The 18559-nt window shown below is 38.1% G+C and overlaps 1 protein-coding gene across 1 annotated transcript in view; it reads left to right on the top strand.

Moving 5' to 3' along the window:
- Positions 1–17492, top strand: part of BICD1 (BICD cargo adaptor 1) — a 179987-nt gene extending 162495 nt beyond the window's left edge. Inside the window, exon 9 of the mRNA XM_086610395.1 lies at positions 17296–17492. Within this exon, the coding sequence (XP_086466521.1) occupies positions 17296–17492 (197 nt within the window). The remainder of the gene's footprint in view (positions 1–17295) is intronic.
- Positions 17493–18559: the final 1067 nt, after the last annotated feature.

Raw genomic sequence — 18559 nt, 5'->3', positions numbered from 1 at the left:
TTTCTACGTTTTCTACATCTAGAATTTCTAGAATGGAAATTCTAAAAGTTGAATATAAAGTTCTGTAATTTTGGCTTAAAATGAAATCAATTAAGATCCTTGTGTGGATGATGCACCTGAAGAAAAAGGTTTTCCAACAGGCTTATGATATAGAGAGTAACTAATGGCTGCAGCATTCTCCCTTACACAGAGGCTCTTAAAGGGGCAACTGTGATCTGCCTGAGAGTCTCTCCTTCATTGAAATGCCACCCAAACAAACTGTGGTAGATGCTTCTCTTCTGTATTATTTATGCCTGTAGGTACCACAGGGCAGGTTTCAATATTTCAAAACCTACACAGGAAAACACTTTGAATGGTCAAGTGTTTCATATTTCCTAGGAAATCAGATCATAAGATCATAATAAACAATCCTTTCCCTTCTAGAGAATTCTGTACAGTCATATATTTTACTTTATTAAAATAGGAAAAGGAAAGCAGCCTTAAAAGCTGACATATTTCTCTCAAATTCAAAGCCCAGCTGAGGTCAGATGTTTAGTTGACATAACCCAGGCTAGCCCCACAGGTTTCAACAGAACTATGCTAGTTTACTCCAGTCCCAAGATTTTTTTCTGTCGGGTTTAGATTTTATTGGTTTTCATTGTTACAAGACCATTTCATAAAATGATGATTCTAAAACTTGTAAAAATAAAATCCACTCAAAATTAGGTAATTTTGGGGAATTGCCCATTTCTGAAAGCACATTAAACCTAAAAATTTGCTTGCTTTTTGGATGTATTTCAAGGCTGATTTACAGAATGTCATTTAATTCTCACGAGACTTATGTGAAAGATAAAGACAGTACAAGTAAGGCCATACGATAGTACAGCAAGTGCTCAGGCATTAAGCTCACCACCTATCATACACAGTTAAGAGTATATAGTATATACTCTTAATATAAAAGTAATCCAAGATTAATTTCTGCTGTAGCTCTATGCTTACAAGCAAATCAAATACGAAGAGCAGTATGATAAAAATAATTAGTTTTTGTTCATTGGTTTGCATTCTTACCATAAAATTTAACTTAATTTACAGAAATTCTGTCCCAAAAGAAATTCCTATAGAGTGTCACTGATGGTGTCTCCAAGAGCTAACTTACAGCATCTCTAGGTAGAAACTATTTCTTAAAACTAACAAGGAAAATGATAACAAAACAACTCAATTACCCAAATGTAGAGGTCCTCAAAAGTCTTCCAATTAAGTCTTTAAGCTGGAACTCAAGGGAAGTTGCTTAAGAGTTGTCTTTGTTAATTGCCCTTTACACTGGAAGCAGTTTCACCTGTGAAGAATAGGTTAGAAACCTGGGAATGCATTGGTCTGTTTGATGTAGCACGAATACAATTTTACACAACAAGGAGTGGAAGGTCTGCAAAGTAGGGTGCTTGTTAGTGTTCCAGGGAGTTAGGGGCTTTTGACAGACCAGGTGAGATGTTGCATAACTTCTTTTGGCTCAAGGGATGAGGAACATGCTCTACTGCTATTTTTTTTTTTTTTTTCTTTCTGGAGTTTGAGCTTTTTTGAAGTGCAATGTTTAGGATATGATTTTCAGAAATGTTCTGTAAAAGGTTATTCTCTGTGTAATCAGAAGCTCATGTTCCTTCTTACGTGTTTTTCTTAAAATAATGTTCAAGTGTAATTTATCATGTGGGGCAAGATTCTTGGCTTTGGCTCCGGCTCCTTCACATTGTTGTTTCCCATATCTTCAGTGTGAAGATATGGGAAAGCATCTTCTAAAGGAATATTAAGGGTAGAAGCCCTTGGTAGGAGATGAAGCTGTCTTTACGCTCTCCTTTTGGATGAAGGGGCTGGGAAAGTGATGGAGGAAGGCTCAGGCTGACGCTAGTCTCCATAGTGGAAGCTTTCTCCAGGCATGAGCCTGCACACCTTACAGCATTGGAAAGGCAGGGGGAATAAATTGTTGAAAGTGGGATTCTGTCTTCTTTCATTGTGTGGTGAAAAGGGTTTAAGTTCAAGATCTTTAGCATTTTTTTATCTGTTTGGGAATATTTTGCCAAAAACAGTTTTAGCTTTGCTTTTGAGCTTAAGTACCAATATCAGAAAGCTCCTCCTTTTATAAACCTTGCTACTATAGACATTACTTCAGTACCTCAACTTTGCTTTTTTAGGCACTTCTTACTTTTGAAACAGCAGGACTGCTAGAAATCTGAACACAGAGGAAAGCACAGCTTCTTTTAAAAATTATTGTGGAAGAAGTTCTTTGAGGAACACTGTCAGCTCAGACCTGAATTTGGCTAGGAGGATGCTCAGTAGATCTTTATGATTGTTCAGGTCACCCATTGAAAAGTTTTAAATATTTCTTACTTATCCTTTGTGAAGGAATTTTATAGATAAATGAAAAGGAAAATCAATATTATTGGGATCTACATACCTCTTTCTATGCTCATTTTGTGTTAAGGAATTTTATTCTGAATTCTAGTTCATGACCAATATGGATTTGTCTGTAGGTTAAGTGAAAGAGTTTGTTCTTGAAAAGCAGGGTAGTTGGTTAACTGAACCACCACTACTCAGTAAGAAATACAGCCATATAATATTTAACTAGTCAGGCTAGTCTGCTCTGATTATTCAGTCAGGTAAGTTTGATTTACTTCATCCAAGCCATGCAAAGCAGCTGGACCATGAAAGTTCTTCAGAACCATTATTTTTAAAAAAACTCCACAACTTTATTCTGACAACTCAAATTTACAGTCCGAGTGCAAATTGCCCTTTGTCTGATTAGAGATCTGTGGATGATTCTTCTGAGTCATCAGCTGTGAATATGTTGTGTTTTTATCTGTCAAGTGTGCATTTGTGCTGATGGTGATCCTGCACCTGCAAGATGTCTCTGAGCATGTGTAATCGGGCAGGCTACAGGCTATTGCAAGACTCATGCAGTATTGGTCTAATCTGTCTCTGCTTTCTGTGAAAAATGGATTTTTATGTGTTTTCAGCAGGGCTTTTTAAAATCAAATTAAGTGGGTTTTTTCCCACGAACATGATGCTCTTCACAAAAAGGATAATTCAGTCATCATTAACTTATTATCTATGTTCACTTTGTGTTCTGCATTGTTCTGTTTTTCTGTGGATTTTGTAAACATGCCATAATTGTGTATGTATGTGTTCATTGTTTAATGAGCAGTATTAGTGCATATATACAGATGTATATATCTTCCTGCTTTTGGGGCCATGTCCTGCATCTGATATGCTCATTTAACTGAGCTTAATGAGCATTACATATTTATGCCATTTCAAGCATGGTACATTGTCCTTGTGGAAGCCGTTTTGAATTTGAAGAACAATATCCTTGCCAAGGACGATAGTTGGCTGTAACTGATGAAGAAGTCAGCTGGCTAAATGTACTTTTACCTCTTGGTGCCACTGTGAATAGGACCTTTTCACTCTATGCTTTTCCTCTCTTGCATTTAGCTTTCCAGTTATCACTGATGAGACTGAAACCATACATTTCATGCTGATCAATATAATTTAGCTACTTCAATATGATTTAGCTATTATGGCATGAATTCACTGCAGTTCTACAGGTTTCATTTAATTTCTATTTGTATTTTTCACAGTGTAAAGAAAGTAGTTCTGAAATAAAACTTGTTTTTAATAGTAGCCCCAATCTGTTTGTTAAATCAAATTAAAAAAAAAAGATTGCAGTGAAATCCATGCCTTACTGTTATATATTTTCATTAAAAGGTTATTGACATTTTTCTCTCTGTATCTAAGTTATGATGTCATTGCTGGATGGAATGGTTAATTAGCATCATTTGTTGAAGTTCTCCAATAACAAAAGCCATCCATCTTTATCTTCTTTTATGACATTAAGGTTTAATGTGATGTCATGACTTACTGATTTTTACCATCAAATATCCAGAAATAGTCAATATTGTGCTTCTCATCTCTATAAAATAGGCAAAGCTGAAATGAGTCTGTTTAAATTAGACATGCTGATATTTTAGCTCTCTAATAGAGCAGTTCCTTGGAATGTTGTGATGTATGGAGTAAGCTCACCAGCAATTCTTTAATCAAGACTAGTATCCCTAATTGTAAGTATCTCCCTGTCTGCGTTTTTTAGGACTATGAAAGCTTATAGTTGTACCTTATGTTGCTTATTCCAAAGCCTACTAAAGCTACTGTTCCCGTTGACTTCAAGTTTTGGATCAGGCCCTTCTTTACCTGTAAAATAGTGCAACTATTTTTGATTAAGACATCTTTGTGGTCATCTGAAATGTATCCTAGACACATTTCCATGAAAGATGGGTAAAAAACAAGACAGAAGTGTGATGATTTCTGTATTTTTAAGACCTTTCTTTTCCTCTTTTTAAATGTTTCAAATGTGTGTCTTTTAGTGAGTAAGTATTTCATGAATCATCAGACCTTTCTTAATGTGCTTTTTATGAACTGTATATAAAAGAAAGGAACTGAATATATATTTTCAGCTTCTACCATTTCCATTTCTGCTATTTTACTAACCCATTATTTAGCTTCTCAGTAGATTTAATGAGGAATTATTTAAAGCATTCAAAGAAACCATTTGAGAGATAATATAAACACATCATGATACAGAAAGTGTGAAAAAGCCTACAGAGCTAACAAGAAACCTCTAAATGTTTTTAGCCTGTAATTGGAGAGAAATGCATTTCACTAATTTTGTTAACGACTAGGTATTATTTATTTTTTAAAAAATTATTCTTAATATGAGCTACAGGAAAGGGCAAGGCTGGGATATAGCTTTATCACTATACTTTGAGCTTCCAGTACCACTGAAGCACATGGACTGATGGAGGAACAGCTCTCTAGATTTCTCTAGTAGAAATCAAGTCGTGCAAAACAAGGAGACAAGGGGAAAAAACACTCGATATAGTGTAGCTGTTGTATAGATGAAAGAACTCCCTAGAATACAGCCAAGAAACCTGACACATTCTGGAAAACCACTGAACCAGTGACATACTAAACCATGTCTGTCTGTGTTATGTGTCAGGTAGTGTGTAAAGTTGTTAGTGAAGCTCCATGAGTTGGTTTGTGGAAATCTCCAAGACAGATAGCATTTCTCTAAACGCTATAAGAAAATAGCAATTAAGTCCGCTACCTGTTCCAATAATCTCAATCATCATCTCTTACTCCTGAGAAGCATTTAGCAGAACTGTTATGTTTACTCTGTCTGAACTTGTCCTGAAGGTAAAGATTGAGGAGGAGGAGGAGCAGGAGCAGAAGAGGCCTGTGTCAGAAGCTTGGGAGTGTAGAATGAGTGGGACGTTCCCAGGTCACCTTTGCAAGAAAAAGCGTGGACGTGAAGATGACAGGAGACGAGGATTTTAGATGCATCCTACCCACTGGTTTATTGCATCTAAGTGCAACATGTAGATGTTGCTGATGCCTTCAGCTCTGTGTGTGAATAAGAGTTCAGCAGCATGCTCAAGTCTCTTAACTTTTATTCTTCAAATAATTTTTGAGAATACTAGGAAATAAGTAGTGGAATAATTCATTGTTGTTGAAACAATGTTGTTTCCAACAAACAGTAATCTAAGACACCAAGTTTCTCTGAATAGCAAGCTTAAGGTATGAGTTACTCAGGTATTTGCGAGACTTGACATAAAAATTTCATAGTATATCAGCTTTTCTGTGAAGTAAGCCAAAACTGGTACGTGGTTGATAAATTTGTCTATCTCCAATCAGTGATCCATTATTCAGTTTAATGGGAACAGAGGTAAAATTCAGACAGAGAGTCTGGGTACTGGAATATGTCTGTACAGGAGCAAATTTGCACCAGGTGAAGTTTTATTAGGCTGCCCGTGTGCTAGCTGTGCCAGGATGGTGCTGGCCCTCCCTGTGCCATGGCTCAGTCCCTCTGTGCTGCTTGTTTTGCTTCTGGGCCAGGACAACCCAAGTTAATCTTACTCTGAGAGAGCTGGGGTTAATGAGGCCGGTCAGGCTCCATGTAGAACCCATGTGGTTGCTCCACCATAGTCCTCTCCTTCCAGAGATGTCCTGCAGAAACACAGAGCTGCACTCAGTTTGCAGCTGGCAGACTGACCTTCCCTGGAAGCAGGAGAAGGGAGAGACTCTTCTAATCTTTGACCTGTACTATTGTTCGTGCTTTTTTCTGAAGGTAGCCACAGCTGTCCTCTCACCAGCTGGTCTTTGTGATAACCATTACGACTTGGCCTTAAGGAAGGTCAAAGTTTTCTTGGCATCCATTACCAAAACAGAGATAAATTATAAGTGAAACCAGCTAGTCAAATAATAGTATAAACTTATGCCCCCATCACCTCTGGACATAGATAGTATCAGGACTTTTCTTATCCTGTCAGATTACAGTTTGGAAGCATCTCTACAAATCTCAACTCAGCAAGGTGGGCGAGTGTTCTAGTACCCTCTGCCCTGTTCTTCTTGATATTTCTCATTTGTCTTTTGGGTTTGGAAATTTTTGTTGTTCCCTACCTTTGAGTAGAGAGGATTGATTTACTGTCTTTGTAGGACTTGCTGTGTGATTTGTCTGTTTCTGCCTCTGCACAACTAGAAGACTACTGATTTGTTCTTTGCCCAATACTTTTAACTCATTAAATTGACGTCTTGGGGAAGAAAACAATTCATTACCATATAAATGGAGACAGCTTCTCTTTTCAAGTACAGGTAGCTTGTCAATAACATTTTCATAGACATGTTATCGAATTCCTCAAACTTTATGGAACACATTCAATTGACTTTGGGTAGCATGACACAAGTGAAATAGCTCAAAAACTTCTAGCTAGAAAAGAAGGACTTTCTGTTGGCTTGGAGTGGTCAACAGGATGCTAAGGAGAGTTTGTTTTAAAAGACTGAAAAAGCCTCAATCTCACATTTTGTCATAAGTATTTCTTGACAGCTTTTCTTTTGTGAAGAACAGATTTTTTTCCCAGTGTTTTTTGTATCAGAAATACCAAATATGTAACAGTACTTGTAAAAAAAAAAAAAAAGTTTGATTGGTTTATTGTTTGGCTGTCAATTTTTACCCTTTCAGATAAAAGAGAAAAAACCTCTCTGTTAACTGAACCAGATGCTGTTAAAAGTATCTTATATATCAGTTACTGATTGATAGCATCCCCAGTCCTTATCTTGAGGTTCTTACTAGTCTCAGTGTTTGTTTAGTAATTTACTGAGTGTCAAAATGTGCTGAAACGTTCCATTGCAGTATGCTGGGTCCTGAACAGGTGGTACTGAAAATGCTTGCACATAGATTTTTTCACTGAGGACATTGCTGATGTCAACAGAAGGCATGCCCATCTCTTGGACACAAATAACCCAGTTAAGGAGGCCTGTGTTGATTGGAGTCACCCAGTTCACAGACTGGAGGGCAGAGCACACCTTGTGACATGAGGGAAATGCATTGTTTTTGTGGCTGAGCCAAAGGGAAGCACAGGAAAATACTTTTTTTTTTTTTTTTTGTGAGATTTGCTCTCAGCACATAATTTATGGCAGGACACTCGGTCCCCGTATGAGCAGATGTAGCTTCTTTGAGCTCGGTATTTTTAATGCTCTTACATCAGGAGCTGATGAGCTCGATTAGGACTAGGCATTGGATTCCAAAGGAAAATCAGTACTGGATAATCTGTGAGAGAGGAAATCTCTGAGCCCTTTACATCATCATTGCCAGCAAATGGCTAAAATGTTAAGAACTGGAAAATTGGAAGAGGCCTATGTATAGCACAAGTCAAGCCTCAAAGTTCCAACAGATGCAGTGGTGAACATTGTCCATTCCAGACACAGGACTCAGTACAGACTCAAGTCCTGCTGAATTCAGTGAAAAATGACATATGAATTTTTGTCTACGGTAGCTCCTCTTTGCCTTTTGTGGTTGAAATGGTCACTGAACTTCATTTCTTGGCTATAGGTTCATAGATTTGTAAAAGAGTTCTTAAGAGATCAGCTAGCCCATCCCCTGCCCCCAGTAGTTTTTCTCACAGCAACTGGAAACGATAGAGAAAAGAGACAGTCTGCGTTTAATAACTTCATTAATAATTTTGTTGATGGTGTTCTCTGAAGACACACCAGAAAGTGTAGTCTGTCTGTTCCCCAGGTGTCTTCCACTCAAATAGGAAACTTTCCTTTCGCTCTGTACCTTGACTGACACTCCTTGAGTTTTGAAAAACACTGAGAACAGGCCTCTTCCAATGTAATTTTAAAGTTTTTTTAAATTTGTTTTCAGTAAAAGAGAGCATGTCTGTCTTTCCTTGTCTTTATGGTGTTTGACATTGTCCACCGAATCACTAAAGACATATTTGAAACTTTTAACCTTCAACAGAGTATTTCAGAAAGAAACAAACATTTATTTGATACAGGCAGGAGTCCTTGGTAGAAGGGAAGGATTGAATGCTGTCCTCTAGTTTTTACCTTTTAAAATTGCTTCTTGTTACATTGTGCTTATGGCTGTCATGGCATTAGTGAATAGGGTTATAAACCCCTCCAAAATACTTCAGAGGATTAAATATATGAGGAATAAAGTTAGCTCTGGCACAGCTACTTGAACATAAGTAGATAAAAACTCCTTTAGATTTGAAATGCATATATGTAAGTCGTATGCATTCTGCTTAGCTCTCTCCTAGCATAATGCTTAAAAACTTCACTCCTGAAGGATGTAGGAGGATGATTCAACCATTTTAAGTTACATGGATTACTAGATGTGAGTGAGAAACAGATTGTGTGAGCATTGCTGACGCCAGGTAGAATTGTTGTTTCATGGGAAGTTGAGGGAGTTTTCTCACATCAAATAGTTATTACCCAGGTTGCATAACACTTGCAGAATCTGGCATTCTATTCACGGGTTCTGCCAAACCTAGCAGATGAAGAGGCATCATAAAGTATTTGCAGGATGTTCAAGATATTAGAATAGGATCATAAATCAGGCATTTGAGTTGTTCTGGCAAAGCCTGTCAGAACAATTTCTTTTGTATTTATGAAACCTGTCTCCACCTTTTTGTCACGTAGCATTCTGTTCTGTATTCCTTTTCTCACTGACTACTTTCTATAAGCTGTCAGGGATGATTTTGCTTTGGGCTTCTGCAAACTAGTTTGTTTGGAATAAGATATTAAATATTATTTTTTTTTTACAATCATTTCCCTTCTGCAGTTAGGTTCCTCTGTCTGTCCCCCTAGGCACCTTTCCTTTTAATTGAGCATTGTGCTGAAATGGCAGACCCTCTTTTCATGGCTCAAACACATTGCAAACTCTTGCACTCCTCTGCTAAAAGGAGGACTGTACTGAGGACTATAGTGACCACCCTGGTAAAAAAGAGAATGGCACAGTATCCTTTCTCATTCTATTTCTGCTTCCTGACACACTGGTGTCAGCACTAACTGTGCATGTAGATACCTGTGCACTTGAAAATAGGTCCAAACCCCTCTCCTCTTGGCTGAAGCAGTAAGAAACTAGTGATTTGGGTACACTTGCTTCCACCCACTGGGGGTCAGCACAGATCTTCATAGGAAGTAGGCAGAAGCACTTTGGGCTTGTATGAAAGGGAAATGTTATGATACTGGGTATGGTGCTCAGTGTTACTAGGAAGATGTGTTGCTCTATGTTGTACCTGATGTCATCTCAAGACAGCTGACAGCAAATTACTTGCATGTTCTTCCACTTGATTCAGGCAAAGAACAGACGTGGGTTTTGGAAAACATCCACTTTATAAAGAGAAATGATTACTGATGTTGAGCTTTAAGTAGCAACCAATTGAAAAAACAAATTATTTCCAAGTACATGAAGTCTAGTCATCTCATTTTTAAGGTTCAGGGGAAGGTAAGGCCTTTCCACTGAAGAGTCAAGTTGAGAGTCAGCTTGAAGCAGTCAGAGAGGAGGATAGATCTGCAAAGCCTGCTGGAGGTAAAAAGTAGTATCCAGTAGTTTTCTAGACAGCCAGAATTTCACCCATAGATTTTAATGTTAAAAAGGACCCTGATGACTCTGTTGTCTGACAACCTGAATCACACAGGCTGTAGAATGAAAGGCAAGACCCATGGAGGAAATTAGCATATCTTGAGATCTGGACATCCTGGTAGAAACCAATGAACTAGAAAGCAGGGTTGTCTTGTTTGGCTACTTTCCTCAAGTCCCACAAATACTATTGAGTTTAAAGCTGTCCTCGTATTCCCAATGTCACAGTAAAAATGTAGCAACAAAGGATTGTTTGGCTTTACAATTATTTAATACATTAAGAATTAGAATGTAGAACCTGCTTTGGCAGAGAATTGGTAAAAAAATCCAGACGGAACTGTGAAAACCAACTGTATCAATTTCTCCCTTTTCCCTATAAAAAGAAATCTCAGAAACACTATTTAAAAGTTGCAAAGATTTTCTTGCAAGCTTTTTATCAAAAATTGTTGTTATGTGAATGTAAGTTCTCTGCAGAAAATTTGGGTAGCTTTATTGGAACTTTTTATATTAGGTGTAAACAAAATAATTTCATCACTAGCAGAAGAATGATGAGTACAAGCTTGAAACCCAGATCCTGAATGCAGCCCACTATTGCTGTCTGTTTAAACAAAAATTTGCCAATCCTATCGGAAGACAAAAAAGTCTTCACTGCTTCTCATGAAAAGAAAAAAGCCAACAACTAATGTTATTACTGTCAGAAAAAAAGGTGTTTCTGTCAGATAAGGAACCAAGAACACATTCCTCACTAAATCTCTCCATCAGATGCGTAGCCTGTGTACTACTGTTACTAACCCCTTGCTCTGTCATCTCTCTGTATATATGTCTAATTTATCAGTTTCTTGTAGATTGTCAGCAGCCTGCTGCCTCCATACCGCCACACGGCTCACAACTAGCCAGGGGGCCAGATTGCCAGACTGTCAGGTAAACTTCACTAACTCTTTTCTCTTTGCACACAGCATGCACGTCTGCAACTCCTCTCCTCTTCCTAATACAAAAGCTCTTCGCTACCCTCCTTCACTAACAGCAAACTTTTAACAGCTTGAGGAACAGTGATAATTTCTGCAGTGGCAGTACAAATATGAATCACGGCATTCACGCACTTATATCCATGTGAAAATATGGGGGAAAAATGCAAAGCTGGATCTTGCAGTCCTCATTTGGTCTTTTTATGCAGACAGTTTCTCAGTGATGCCGAAATAGTAATGATTTTCTTTTCTTGCTAGATAAATTTACGTAAATGGGGTTTTTTAATTTTAGGGGTAGGTGTAGGCTTCTCTTTTTGTAAGGTGGTATTTTAAAGGCATTTGTGAGATTTTAGCAGACACTTCTCAGAAAGCTATCACTGACCTGGAAACTCAAACCCACTGCAGTCAGTTCTTAATCTTGTCGTTAAAAGTAAACTACTGATGTCCTTGCTGGTAGGTGGTGCAAAGGCCAAAACCACACTTCTGAGATGGTTGAGTTAATCAAGGCATAAAACCAAACCAAAGCAAAAAGAGATTACAAATACTTTTCTTTACCCATTCACGGTATGTTCTGTGCATATGTTCATTTATGACTATACTCCCTCATTTGAAATAGGTTACGTTATTTTTAGACCTTAGCCTGATCTGTAGTGACCAACTAGATCTACAGCTCTGCATACAAGGAAGCTCTTTCCCATGCAGTGCTGAACTTGACGTGCATGAAAGTCTGATGTCCACAGGGGAATGGGTATGGCACACCTCAGACATTGCTGAGCACTAATTCTGTGAGTTCCAGGAGGTGTCTCAGTGGCCTTGGAACAGCTACTTCATTTGTGCCTCTCTTTTATTGCCTATAAAGTGGAAGTATTAACTTCCTTACTATATACGGGTAATACAAAAATTTTACTGAGAAGTTGGTGAAAGCTCATTATAACTCATAAGTACCACTTACTGGTTTGCAGTTTGGAGTTTTACAGCACACTGAAAAAAGTTACTAGTTCCATTTAAAACCTTAAAAATCCCTGTGAAGTCAGTTCTGCTGTATTTTGGATGTTACAACAACTTGAGAGTATCATTAGGTGCTTTGGATGATACATTGAAGTATAATGTCAACAAGTCTTATTTTAACCCTATTTAATTTACCGTTACAAAACCAAAGCCTATTTTCTTCCTTCCAGAGCTACTCTCCTAAGGGAGAATAGGCTCTACTACCATCCCTCTCTAAATGCTAACAACCAATTGCTCCTGCAATTTAAAAAAATTTTCTCAGAATGGAAGCCCTACCTAATTTACTACTGCTATACATTTGTCTGCAAACATTGCTTTGTTCTGCAAACAAACCCATAGAAAGGGATAAGGTCCAAAGGAAAGTCTCAGGGTTTTCTGGTTCATCCCTGAATTCTTCCTCAGTTTGAAAGACCTCATTAGCCAGAACCAATCTGGAAGTGTTGTTCAAGAGGCCTTTCTTGCCATGTTTCCAAATGGAAACGCTGGTATATGGGAAATAATAGTTATAATTAAAAATATGGTTAATATTTTTTAAAATTCAGAACAGCCATTCCACAAACAACACACACTTGCATACTTAGCTGAACTCTTGACTTGCAAATGACTATTGGATTTTACAACTAGATTGATACTCTTCTGGTGAAATAAAAACAACACACTATGTTTGATACATCAACACCGTTGCCTTGCTTGTCTCAGCCACATAGCTGCAGTCTCATAAAGCAGTGAAGCATAACAATAGATTTAATGGAAGTCAGCATGATGGCATAAGTTGTTGAGTGCTTTAAAGTAATTGAAACCTGAAGTAAAATTTGAAGGCATTTAAAGAACCAGTTAGAATCACTATGGTTCAAATTTTCTAAATCCAGCAGAGGAGGAAGGCAGGAGCTTGTACTGGAGCTCGTCTTCCGATAGTCCCTCCTGGCATGGCACGCATGCTTTCAATCATGGGAGGTTAAATGAGGCAGGTTAAAGCTGTGCCCAGCCCTGAAGTCACCTGTTTTGAGAGAGGTATGCTTGGGTTTTAAATCTCTAACATAACTCCTGCAGTAATGTGACCTCTCAGTGGCATTTCACCCAGGATTAAACAACAGCTTGTTAAGACTTGTAATTCAGACAAACGCTTTCTGCATCCTGCAATATGTCTGATCATGTTTAAACTAGTTAATATACCTGACCGTAACACAGATAGATTCACTCTGAACTTTAACATCAAATACAGAGAGTTTTCCCTCATCCATCATCTATACTGAATTTTAAGTGGGATTTGTGTAACTCTGGGTTTTCTAGAAACTGTGGCAGTGCACTAATTCCCGTGTGTAGGTTTCAGTGAATTGTATGAAAATCTCACTCTGCCTTCCATGTATCACCTCAATTTTGAGGTCCAGCAATAGGGGGCAAGCAACTAAACCTAGGCCTACCCTGAAAATTACTGGATGATGTTCACCCTTCCCCAGCATCTGCAGCTACCTGTCTGATGGACTGTATTGGACAAGACCAAAATGTTACCGTCATCCAATATTAAAAAGAGCGTGTCTGTCTTTGGGTCATATTCAGGTTTCTGTTGAATGCAGTGAAAACCTCATTTTAATTATCAGAGGCCAAACTCTAGACTCAAGTTATCTATTGAAAAAAGCAAACCTAAAAAACCTGATACTGCAAATGAAATTAATATTCATTTTAATAAGAAATAATGCTTTTATTTCATATAAAAGAAGAAATAAATTTTAAAAAGGTAAAATATTACTGCATGCAAAATGGTTGCATTCTGAAAATATCACTGGTCTGTCTGTATTTTCCTTTGCTGATTTGTTACAGTTAACAATCAATGCCAGACAATATCGCATGCGAATGGCATCTTTAAGACAGAGCACAGAGTACTTACTAACACCGAAGGGCTTTGCATGCTGTTTTCCAATTGATTTTAGAAATACATGATTAGCATTATGAGTGCTGGGGAGGGGGGGGGGGAAGATTGCTTAGAACCAGACAGTAAAACGAACACAAAAAAATGACACAGACTTCGTTCATCAACTGAATGAGTAGATCCCCAGAAGATACCAGCCTTCAAAGAGAGGTTTACAGAAATATCTGTTAAAACCAAATGTTTTAAAAGCCACATGTATCCCTTGGGTGGAGTGTAGCAATGTTCTTCCGTATTCTCAGTAACTAGTCAACAGCTTCAGGTTCTTCCATGTCTCTCTATTGCTTCGTGTAATTAATCTCACCCGCCATCCTCTGCTGCCCGGGACTGTTCCTGTGCCGGATAGCTCAGCTCCAGGACCTGCTGCCATGATCACCGATACTGCCATAAAAAGCACACTGCATGCCATGTGTCGCTTGCCGATTCCGATGTAATTTTTGTTTATGTACTGCTACAGTAATCTGTTTTGCTGAACTGGATGTACGTTTTTTTTTCTGAAGAGAAGATGGTGTAACAGTAGAGTGTTAGGATAAGATTTGAATGTACTAGAAGTGCGCATGATGGATGTATATATGTTGCTGCAAAGGTGCCTGATCACCTTTTAATTTTTTTTCTCTTCATAATGCCCTTAATATTTATTATTGGTTGAAAGGGGGAATGATGAGACAAAGTTTTATATTTCTTCCATGCATAGAAATGTGCTTGTATTTCAAAGTGAGAAGCAACACAGAATTCCCATGAAGAGAAAATTAATGTAATTGTAAGCACATTGCTTAGTCTGAGATAGTTTGTGCTACGGTGTTCGCAGTCAGAGCTGACTTTGTACTGAAGGTCATGACAAAACATTATCATGGTTGTGCATATTTGTGTAGAGGAGAATCTCATGTGTCTCAAAGGGGTCCTTTTTCAGGCCATTGCTGTACAAAACTAGTCTTAACTATGGCCATTTCCTCACCGGTCCTCTCCCTCAGATCACAAACATCTTGTGTTGCTTATTTTTAAAGCTGAGAAGGAAGCCCCAAGAGACGAACACATCTCTGCTAATGAGCAAGGAAAATGCCTGTTGAGTTTCTGTTCCCTTCTGACAATTACAGAAGTCCTTTGAAAAAGGAAATGGGGCAGCAAGGGAGGGGAGAGTAAGGCAGTCTTTTTAGGGTAGTGTGACCACCTCCTTGTTTGTCTTCCCCAAATGTGATGTTAAAGTTCTAATTCACTTCATTTCTCTGAAAGACTTAAGGCTACTGCTTCTCCAAAGCCTATCTTGAAAACTTAGGAGATGCTGAAGCCAGGAAACGACTTTCGATGAGTAGATAAGTTTGAGAGTAAATTCAGACTTTTTGAGTCCATCTGCAGCTGCTCCTGACACACTCATTTGAGCAGAGTAGGCAAGGATCTCACTCAGATCCCTCTTTAGGTGCTATATCTGCATCTGTATGTGGCAGAATATGGCAGAAGGATAGTTACAGCCATGGAAAGAATCCCTTCAAGAAGACAGGTTTGGTGTCTTCTCAGAGTGTTTGATTAAACGAGTCCAACTATTAAGCTTCAAGAAAATATTCTACATTAAATATTTATACCTAGGTGCTTAGCGTTAGACTAAATCTATATGTAAACTAAGAATTCATGGCACTAAACACTTTGGGACTGACCTACTCAGACAGCTGGGCACAAAACAAAGCTTGTGAGATCCTCAGCTTCTGTAAGCTACTCTCACCAGCCATTTTGCAATCAGGAAACTCAACTTCAGGAGCCTTAATGTGAAACAGAATCTAACTTAAGACATGCAAGTCTATGATCTTCAAATAAGCCCAGAGGTGCAAGGACTATAGCTCCTGCTGAATTGTAATACCTGTGGATTTGTGGTTATAGTCTCCTAGGCTTCTCTGATTTGAAAACGTGGACATTGCCACCTACTTTCTTAATGATGATAGTGCACACTTTTTTCTGTCTTCAAGCAAGCACAATGTCATTTCTTTGTTTTCCAAAGTAAATGCTATATGTGGAATTACAGACATTTTCAGTACTGCTGGCATTTGCAGTGACAGATTTTCAAATACCTCTGGCATTTCAGATTGATTCATTTCCAGCAATAGACTAATTGCATTTCTTCAGCCAACACTCCAATAGTCTGTGCTGCAGAGATAATATGTAACAGCACGGTATCTAAAGAAGGAAAATGGAAAAAGCGAATTTTCTTGAAGACAGGGATGTAAATGAATGTGCTTCATCATACATCACACTGTTGAGCTTGGAATGACTTCAAGATTGTCAACGTTTGAAGCTTTAGGAAAAAAGCTCTTCCCAGACATGTTAAAGAACTGTTTGGGGGGTTGATTTTTTTTTTCCTTTTTTTTTTTTATAAATGGCATTTACTTGCATTCTATTTTGGTATCTTGTTTTGCCACATGCTTTCCTTTAAAGTTTAATGGCTTTTACTTAGCTTGACGTCAGCAAGATGAGCTGAAGTTCACCCTTTTAAAACAGGACAGGCCAAGTCTGAGAAATCATACGGGACTCACTTAAGCTGTGTCCACATTACTTACTGCAGCGTAGTGTAGGCAGCTGAGCTGCCTTTAAATGCACAAACCTGACTATCCGAAGCTTTTTTAGCAGGAACACCCTGCAGCTCTGCACCAAGAAGTGGGGTATGTTGGGGTCAGCTGCCCCTTACCTTTGTGCTGCCACTTCTAGGCTGCCACTCCAGCCCTGCCTGGTTTGCTGAAAGCTAGTTCAGACCTCTCTGCACTATATGACAGTGCACGCTATACACACACATTTAGAGGTTTAAAGGGTGAAGGCTGTTACCAGACAAATCGTACGTGAACAAGAGTCAAATGTCAAAAGCATATGACAGAAATGAAGAGGATTTAAACAGCACAGAACAAAAAGAAAATGAAACGCAAAAAACTCACCCTTTGGAAGTGTTGATTACAGAGTATGTAATGTTTATGTTGCCTGACAAGGAAGGTTACAACATAGTTGTATGAATATACTAGTAAATAGGTCACATTCAGTAAGAGATCACGTTTTCACAACGTGATGAAACCTCATTTCCAGATTGACACCATCTTTCATTTCGAACAATTAATCAGTTGCGTATAGAAAATCTTTAATGCTCACATAAAGATGGCACCTGTGTTTTGTCTTTCAAATCTGCTCCCCTGTTTCGCACATGCATTCATTTCTCCACACGGCATTTTCCATCAGAACACACAAAGAGCAATCGTGTACATGAACTGGCAAGCAGAATATCTGTGGCGCTTCATGTATGCATCTGGGTGTCACTCAATGTGTGTGCATTGAGGATTTTCTTTATGTATACTATCTGAAGATACAGGTTTAGAGATGAGATTTCATCCCCTCTTAAAGTTTTGTTTCCAGCTCTGTACTATTTACATGCATCTAAAAATTTTGCCATGTATTTTAAGAGCTTTTTCTCTCTTTTTAATTTTCAGTCCTAATGCTCTTCCAGAAGAGCAGCCACATTCCAGCTCTCAGTGTGCCCCTCTCAACTGTCTCTCTAAGTCTCCTCCTTAACCCTAATCTTCATATGCAACGTAAGAGAAAATGTAAACAGAGTGGAGTTCACGCAACAAAGGTTGGAGTTGTTCCCAGCAAGCGGGTGGACAATCCTGCCTTGTTGCTGCATTGACAAGTCCGGATTCATATCCCCTGCTCTGGCGACTGAGGGAAGGTTGAGAAGAAGAACACAAAGCACAGAGCCCAACCTATCAAGAAGACTTTTTATGGTTCCTCTGATTGTATTCAAACTTTGCTATCACAACTGAAGTGTAGTGGAATTTAATATCTCGACAAAAATGTTCCTCCCAGCTGCTTGGCTTTACCTCTAAAATAATGAGAGACTGAAGCCAATATTAAAAGAAGTATGTTACAAAAATCCTACCCTCACATCCTCTAAGTTCAACCATAGGAACCAGTTCAAATTTCTTTTTGTTATTAAGGGTGTGATATTTATTTCTTACTTTATTTGCACCAGAATTTTGTGTTTATAAAATACAATTTGGGTTGGGTTTTTGTTTTCTTTTTTTTTTTTTGAGAGTTGTATTTAATTGATTTTATTTTTTAAAAACAAGCAGAATAGCTTAAGTGAAGAATTATTGTGTTAATATTAAAAAGAGGCTTGTTGCATTGGTCAGCATATGGCCCATTTTTATTGCACAAAAATGTTGGAAATGGGTTGAATTGGAATGTTAACAATGACTGTATATTTTGCTGCTGCACTGATATTGTTTATGCACTTGTTTTTTTTAATTCCTATTACACTAGCTTCTGGTTTTGTTCTAGCTCTTCACTGAAAGATAATTATTAAGCCTAAGAAGGAGATGAAAGGATGATGTATTGATTTGTTTTCAGTTGTTTGCTTGCATCGTAATTATATTTTTGCATTTCAGACAAGTAGATGAATTGGTGCTGTTTTTTGGGGTTACTTTCTATTTTGGTATCTGAGAAAGAAAATCTAAAACAAGTAAAATGTTGTGTGCTAATTAAAAACATTCTTTCTTCCCGCTCCCATATTCAGGATACTAGTTCGAGGCCTTACCGTGAAAGGCTAGTATGAATGGCAAAGTTGTATGCATTTCGTGTGAAGTATTCTGTGGTGAAAGAACTCATGCAGGTAGCGTTAATGGTGTGGATCAAAGTTAGTAGGACTTTACTGTAGTGCATTTTTTCCTTGCCAAAAATCAACAGACACAGAAC

The sequence above is a fragment of the Tauraco erythrolophus genome, chromosome 4 (assembly GCF_009769465.1).
Source record: "Tauraco erythrolophus isolate bTauEry1 chromosome 4, bTauEry1.pri, whole genome shotgun sequence".
NCBI lineage: Eukaryota > Metazoa > Chordata > Aves > Musophagiformes > Musophagidae > Tauraco > Tauraco erythrolophus.
This window is presented reverse-complemented; position numbering and strand designations above follow the sequence as displayed.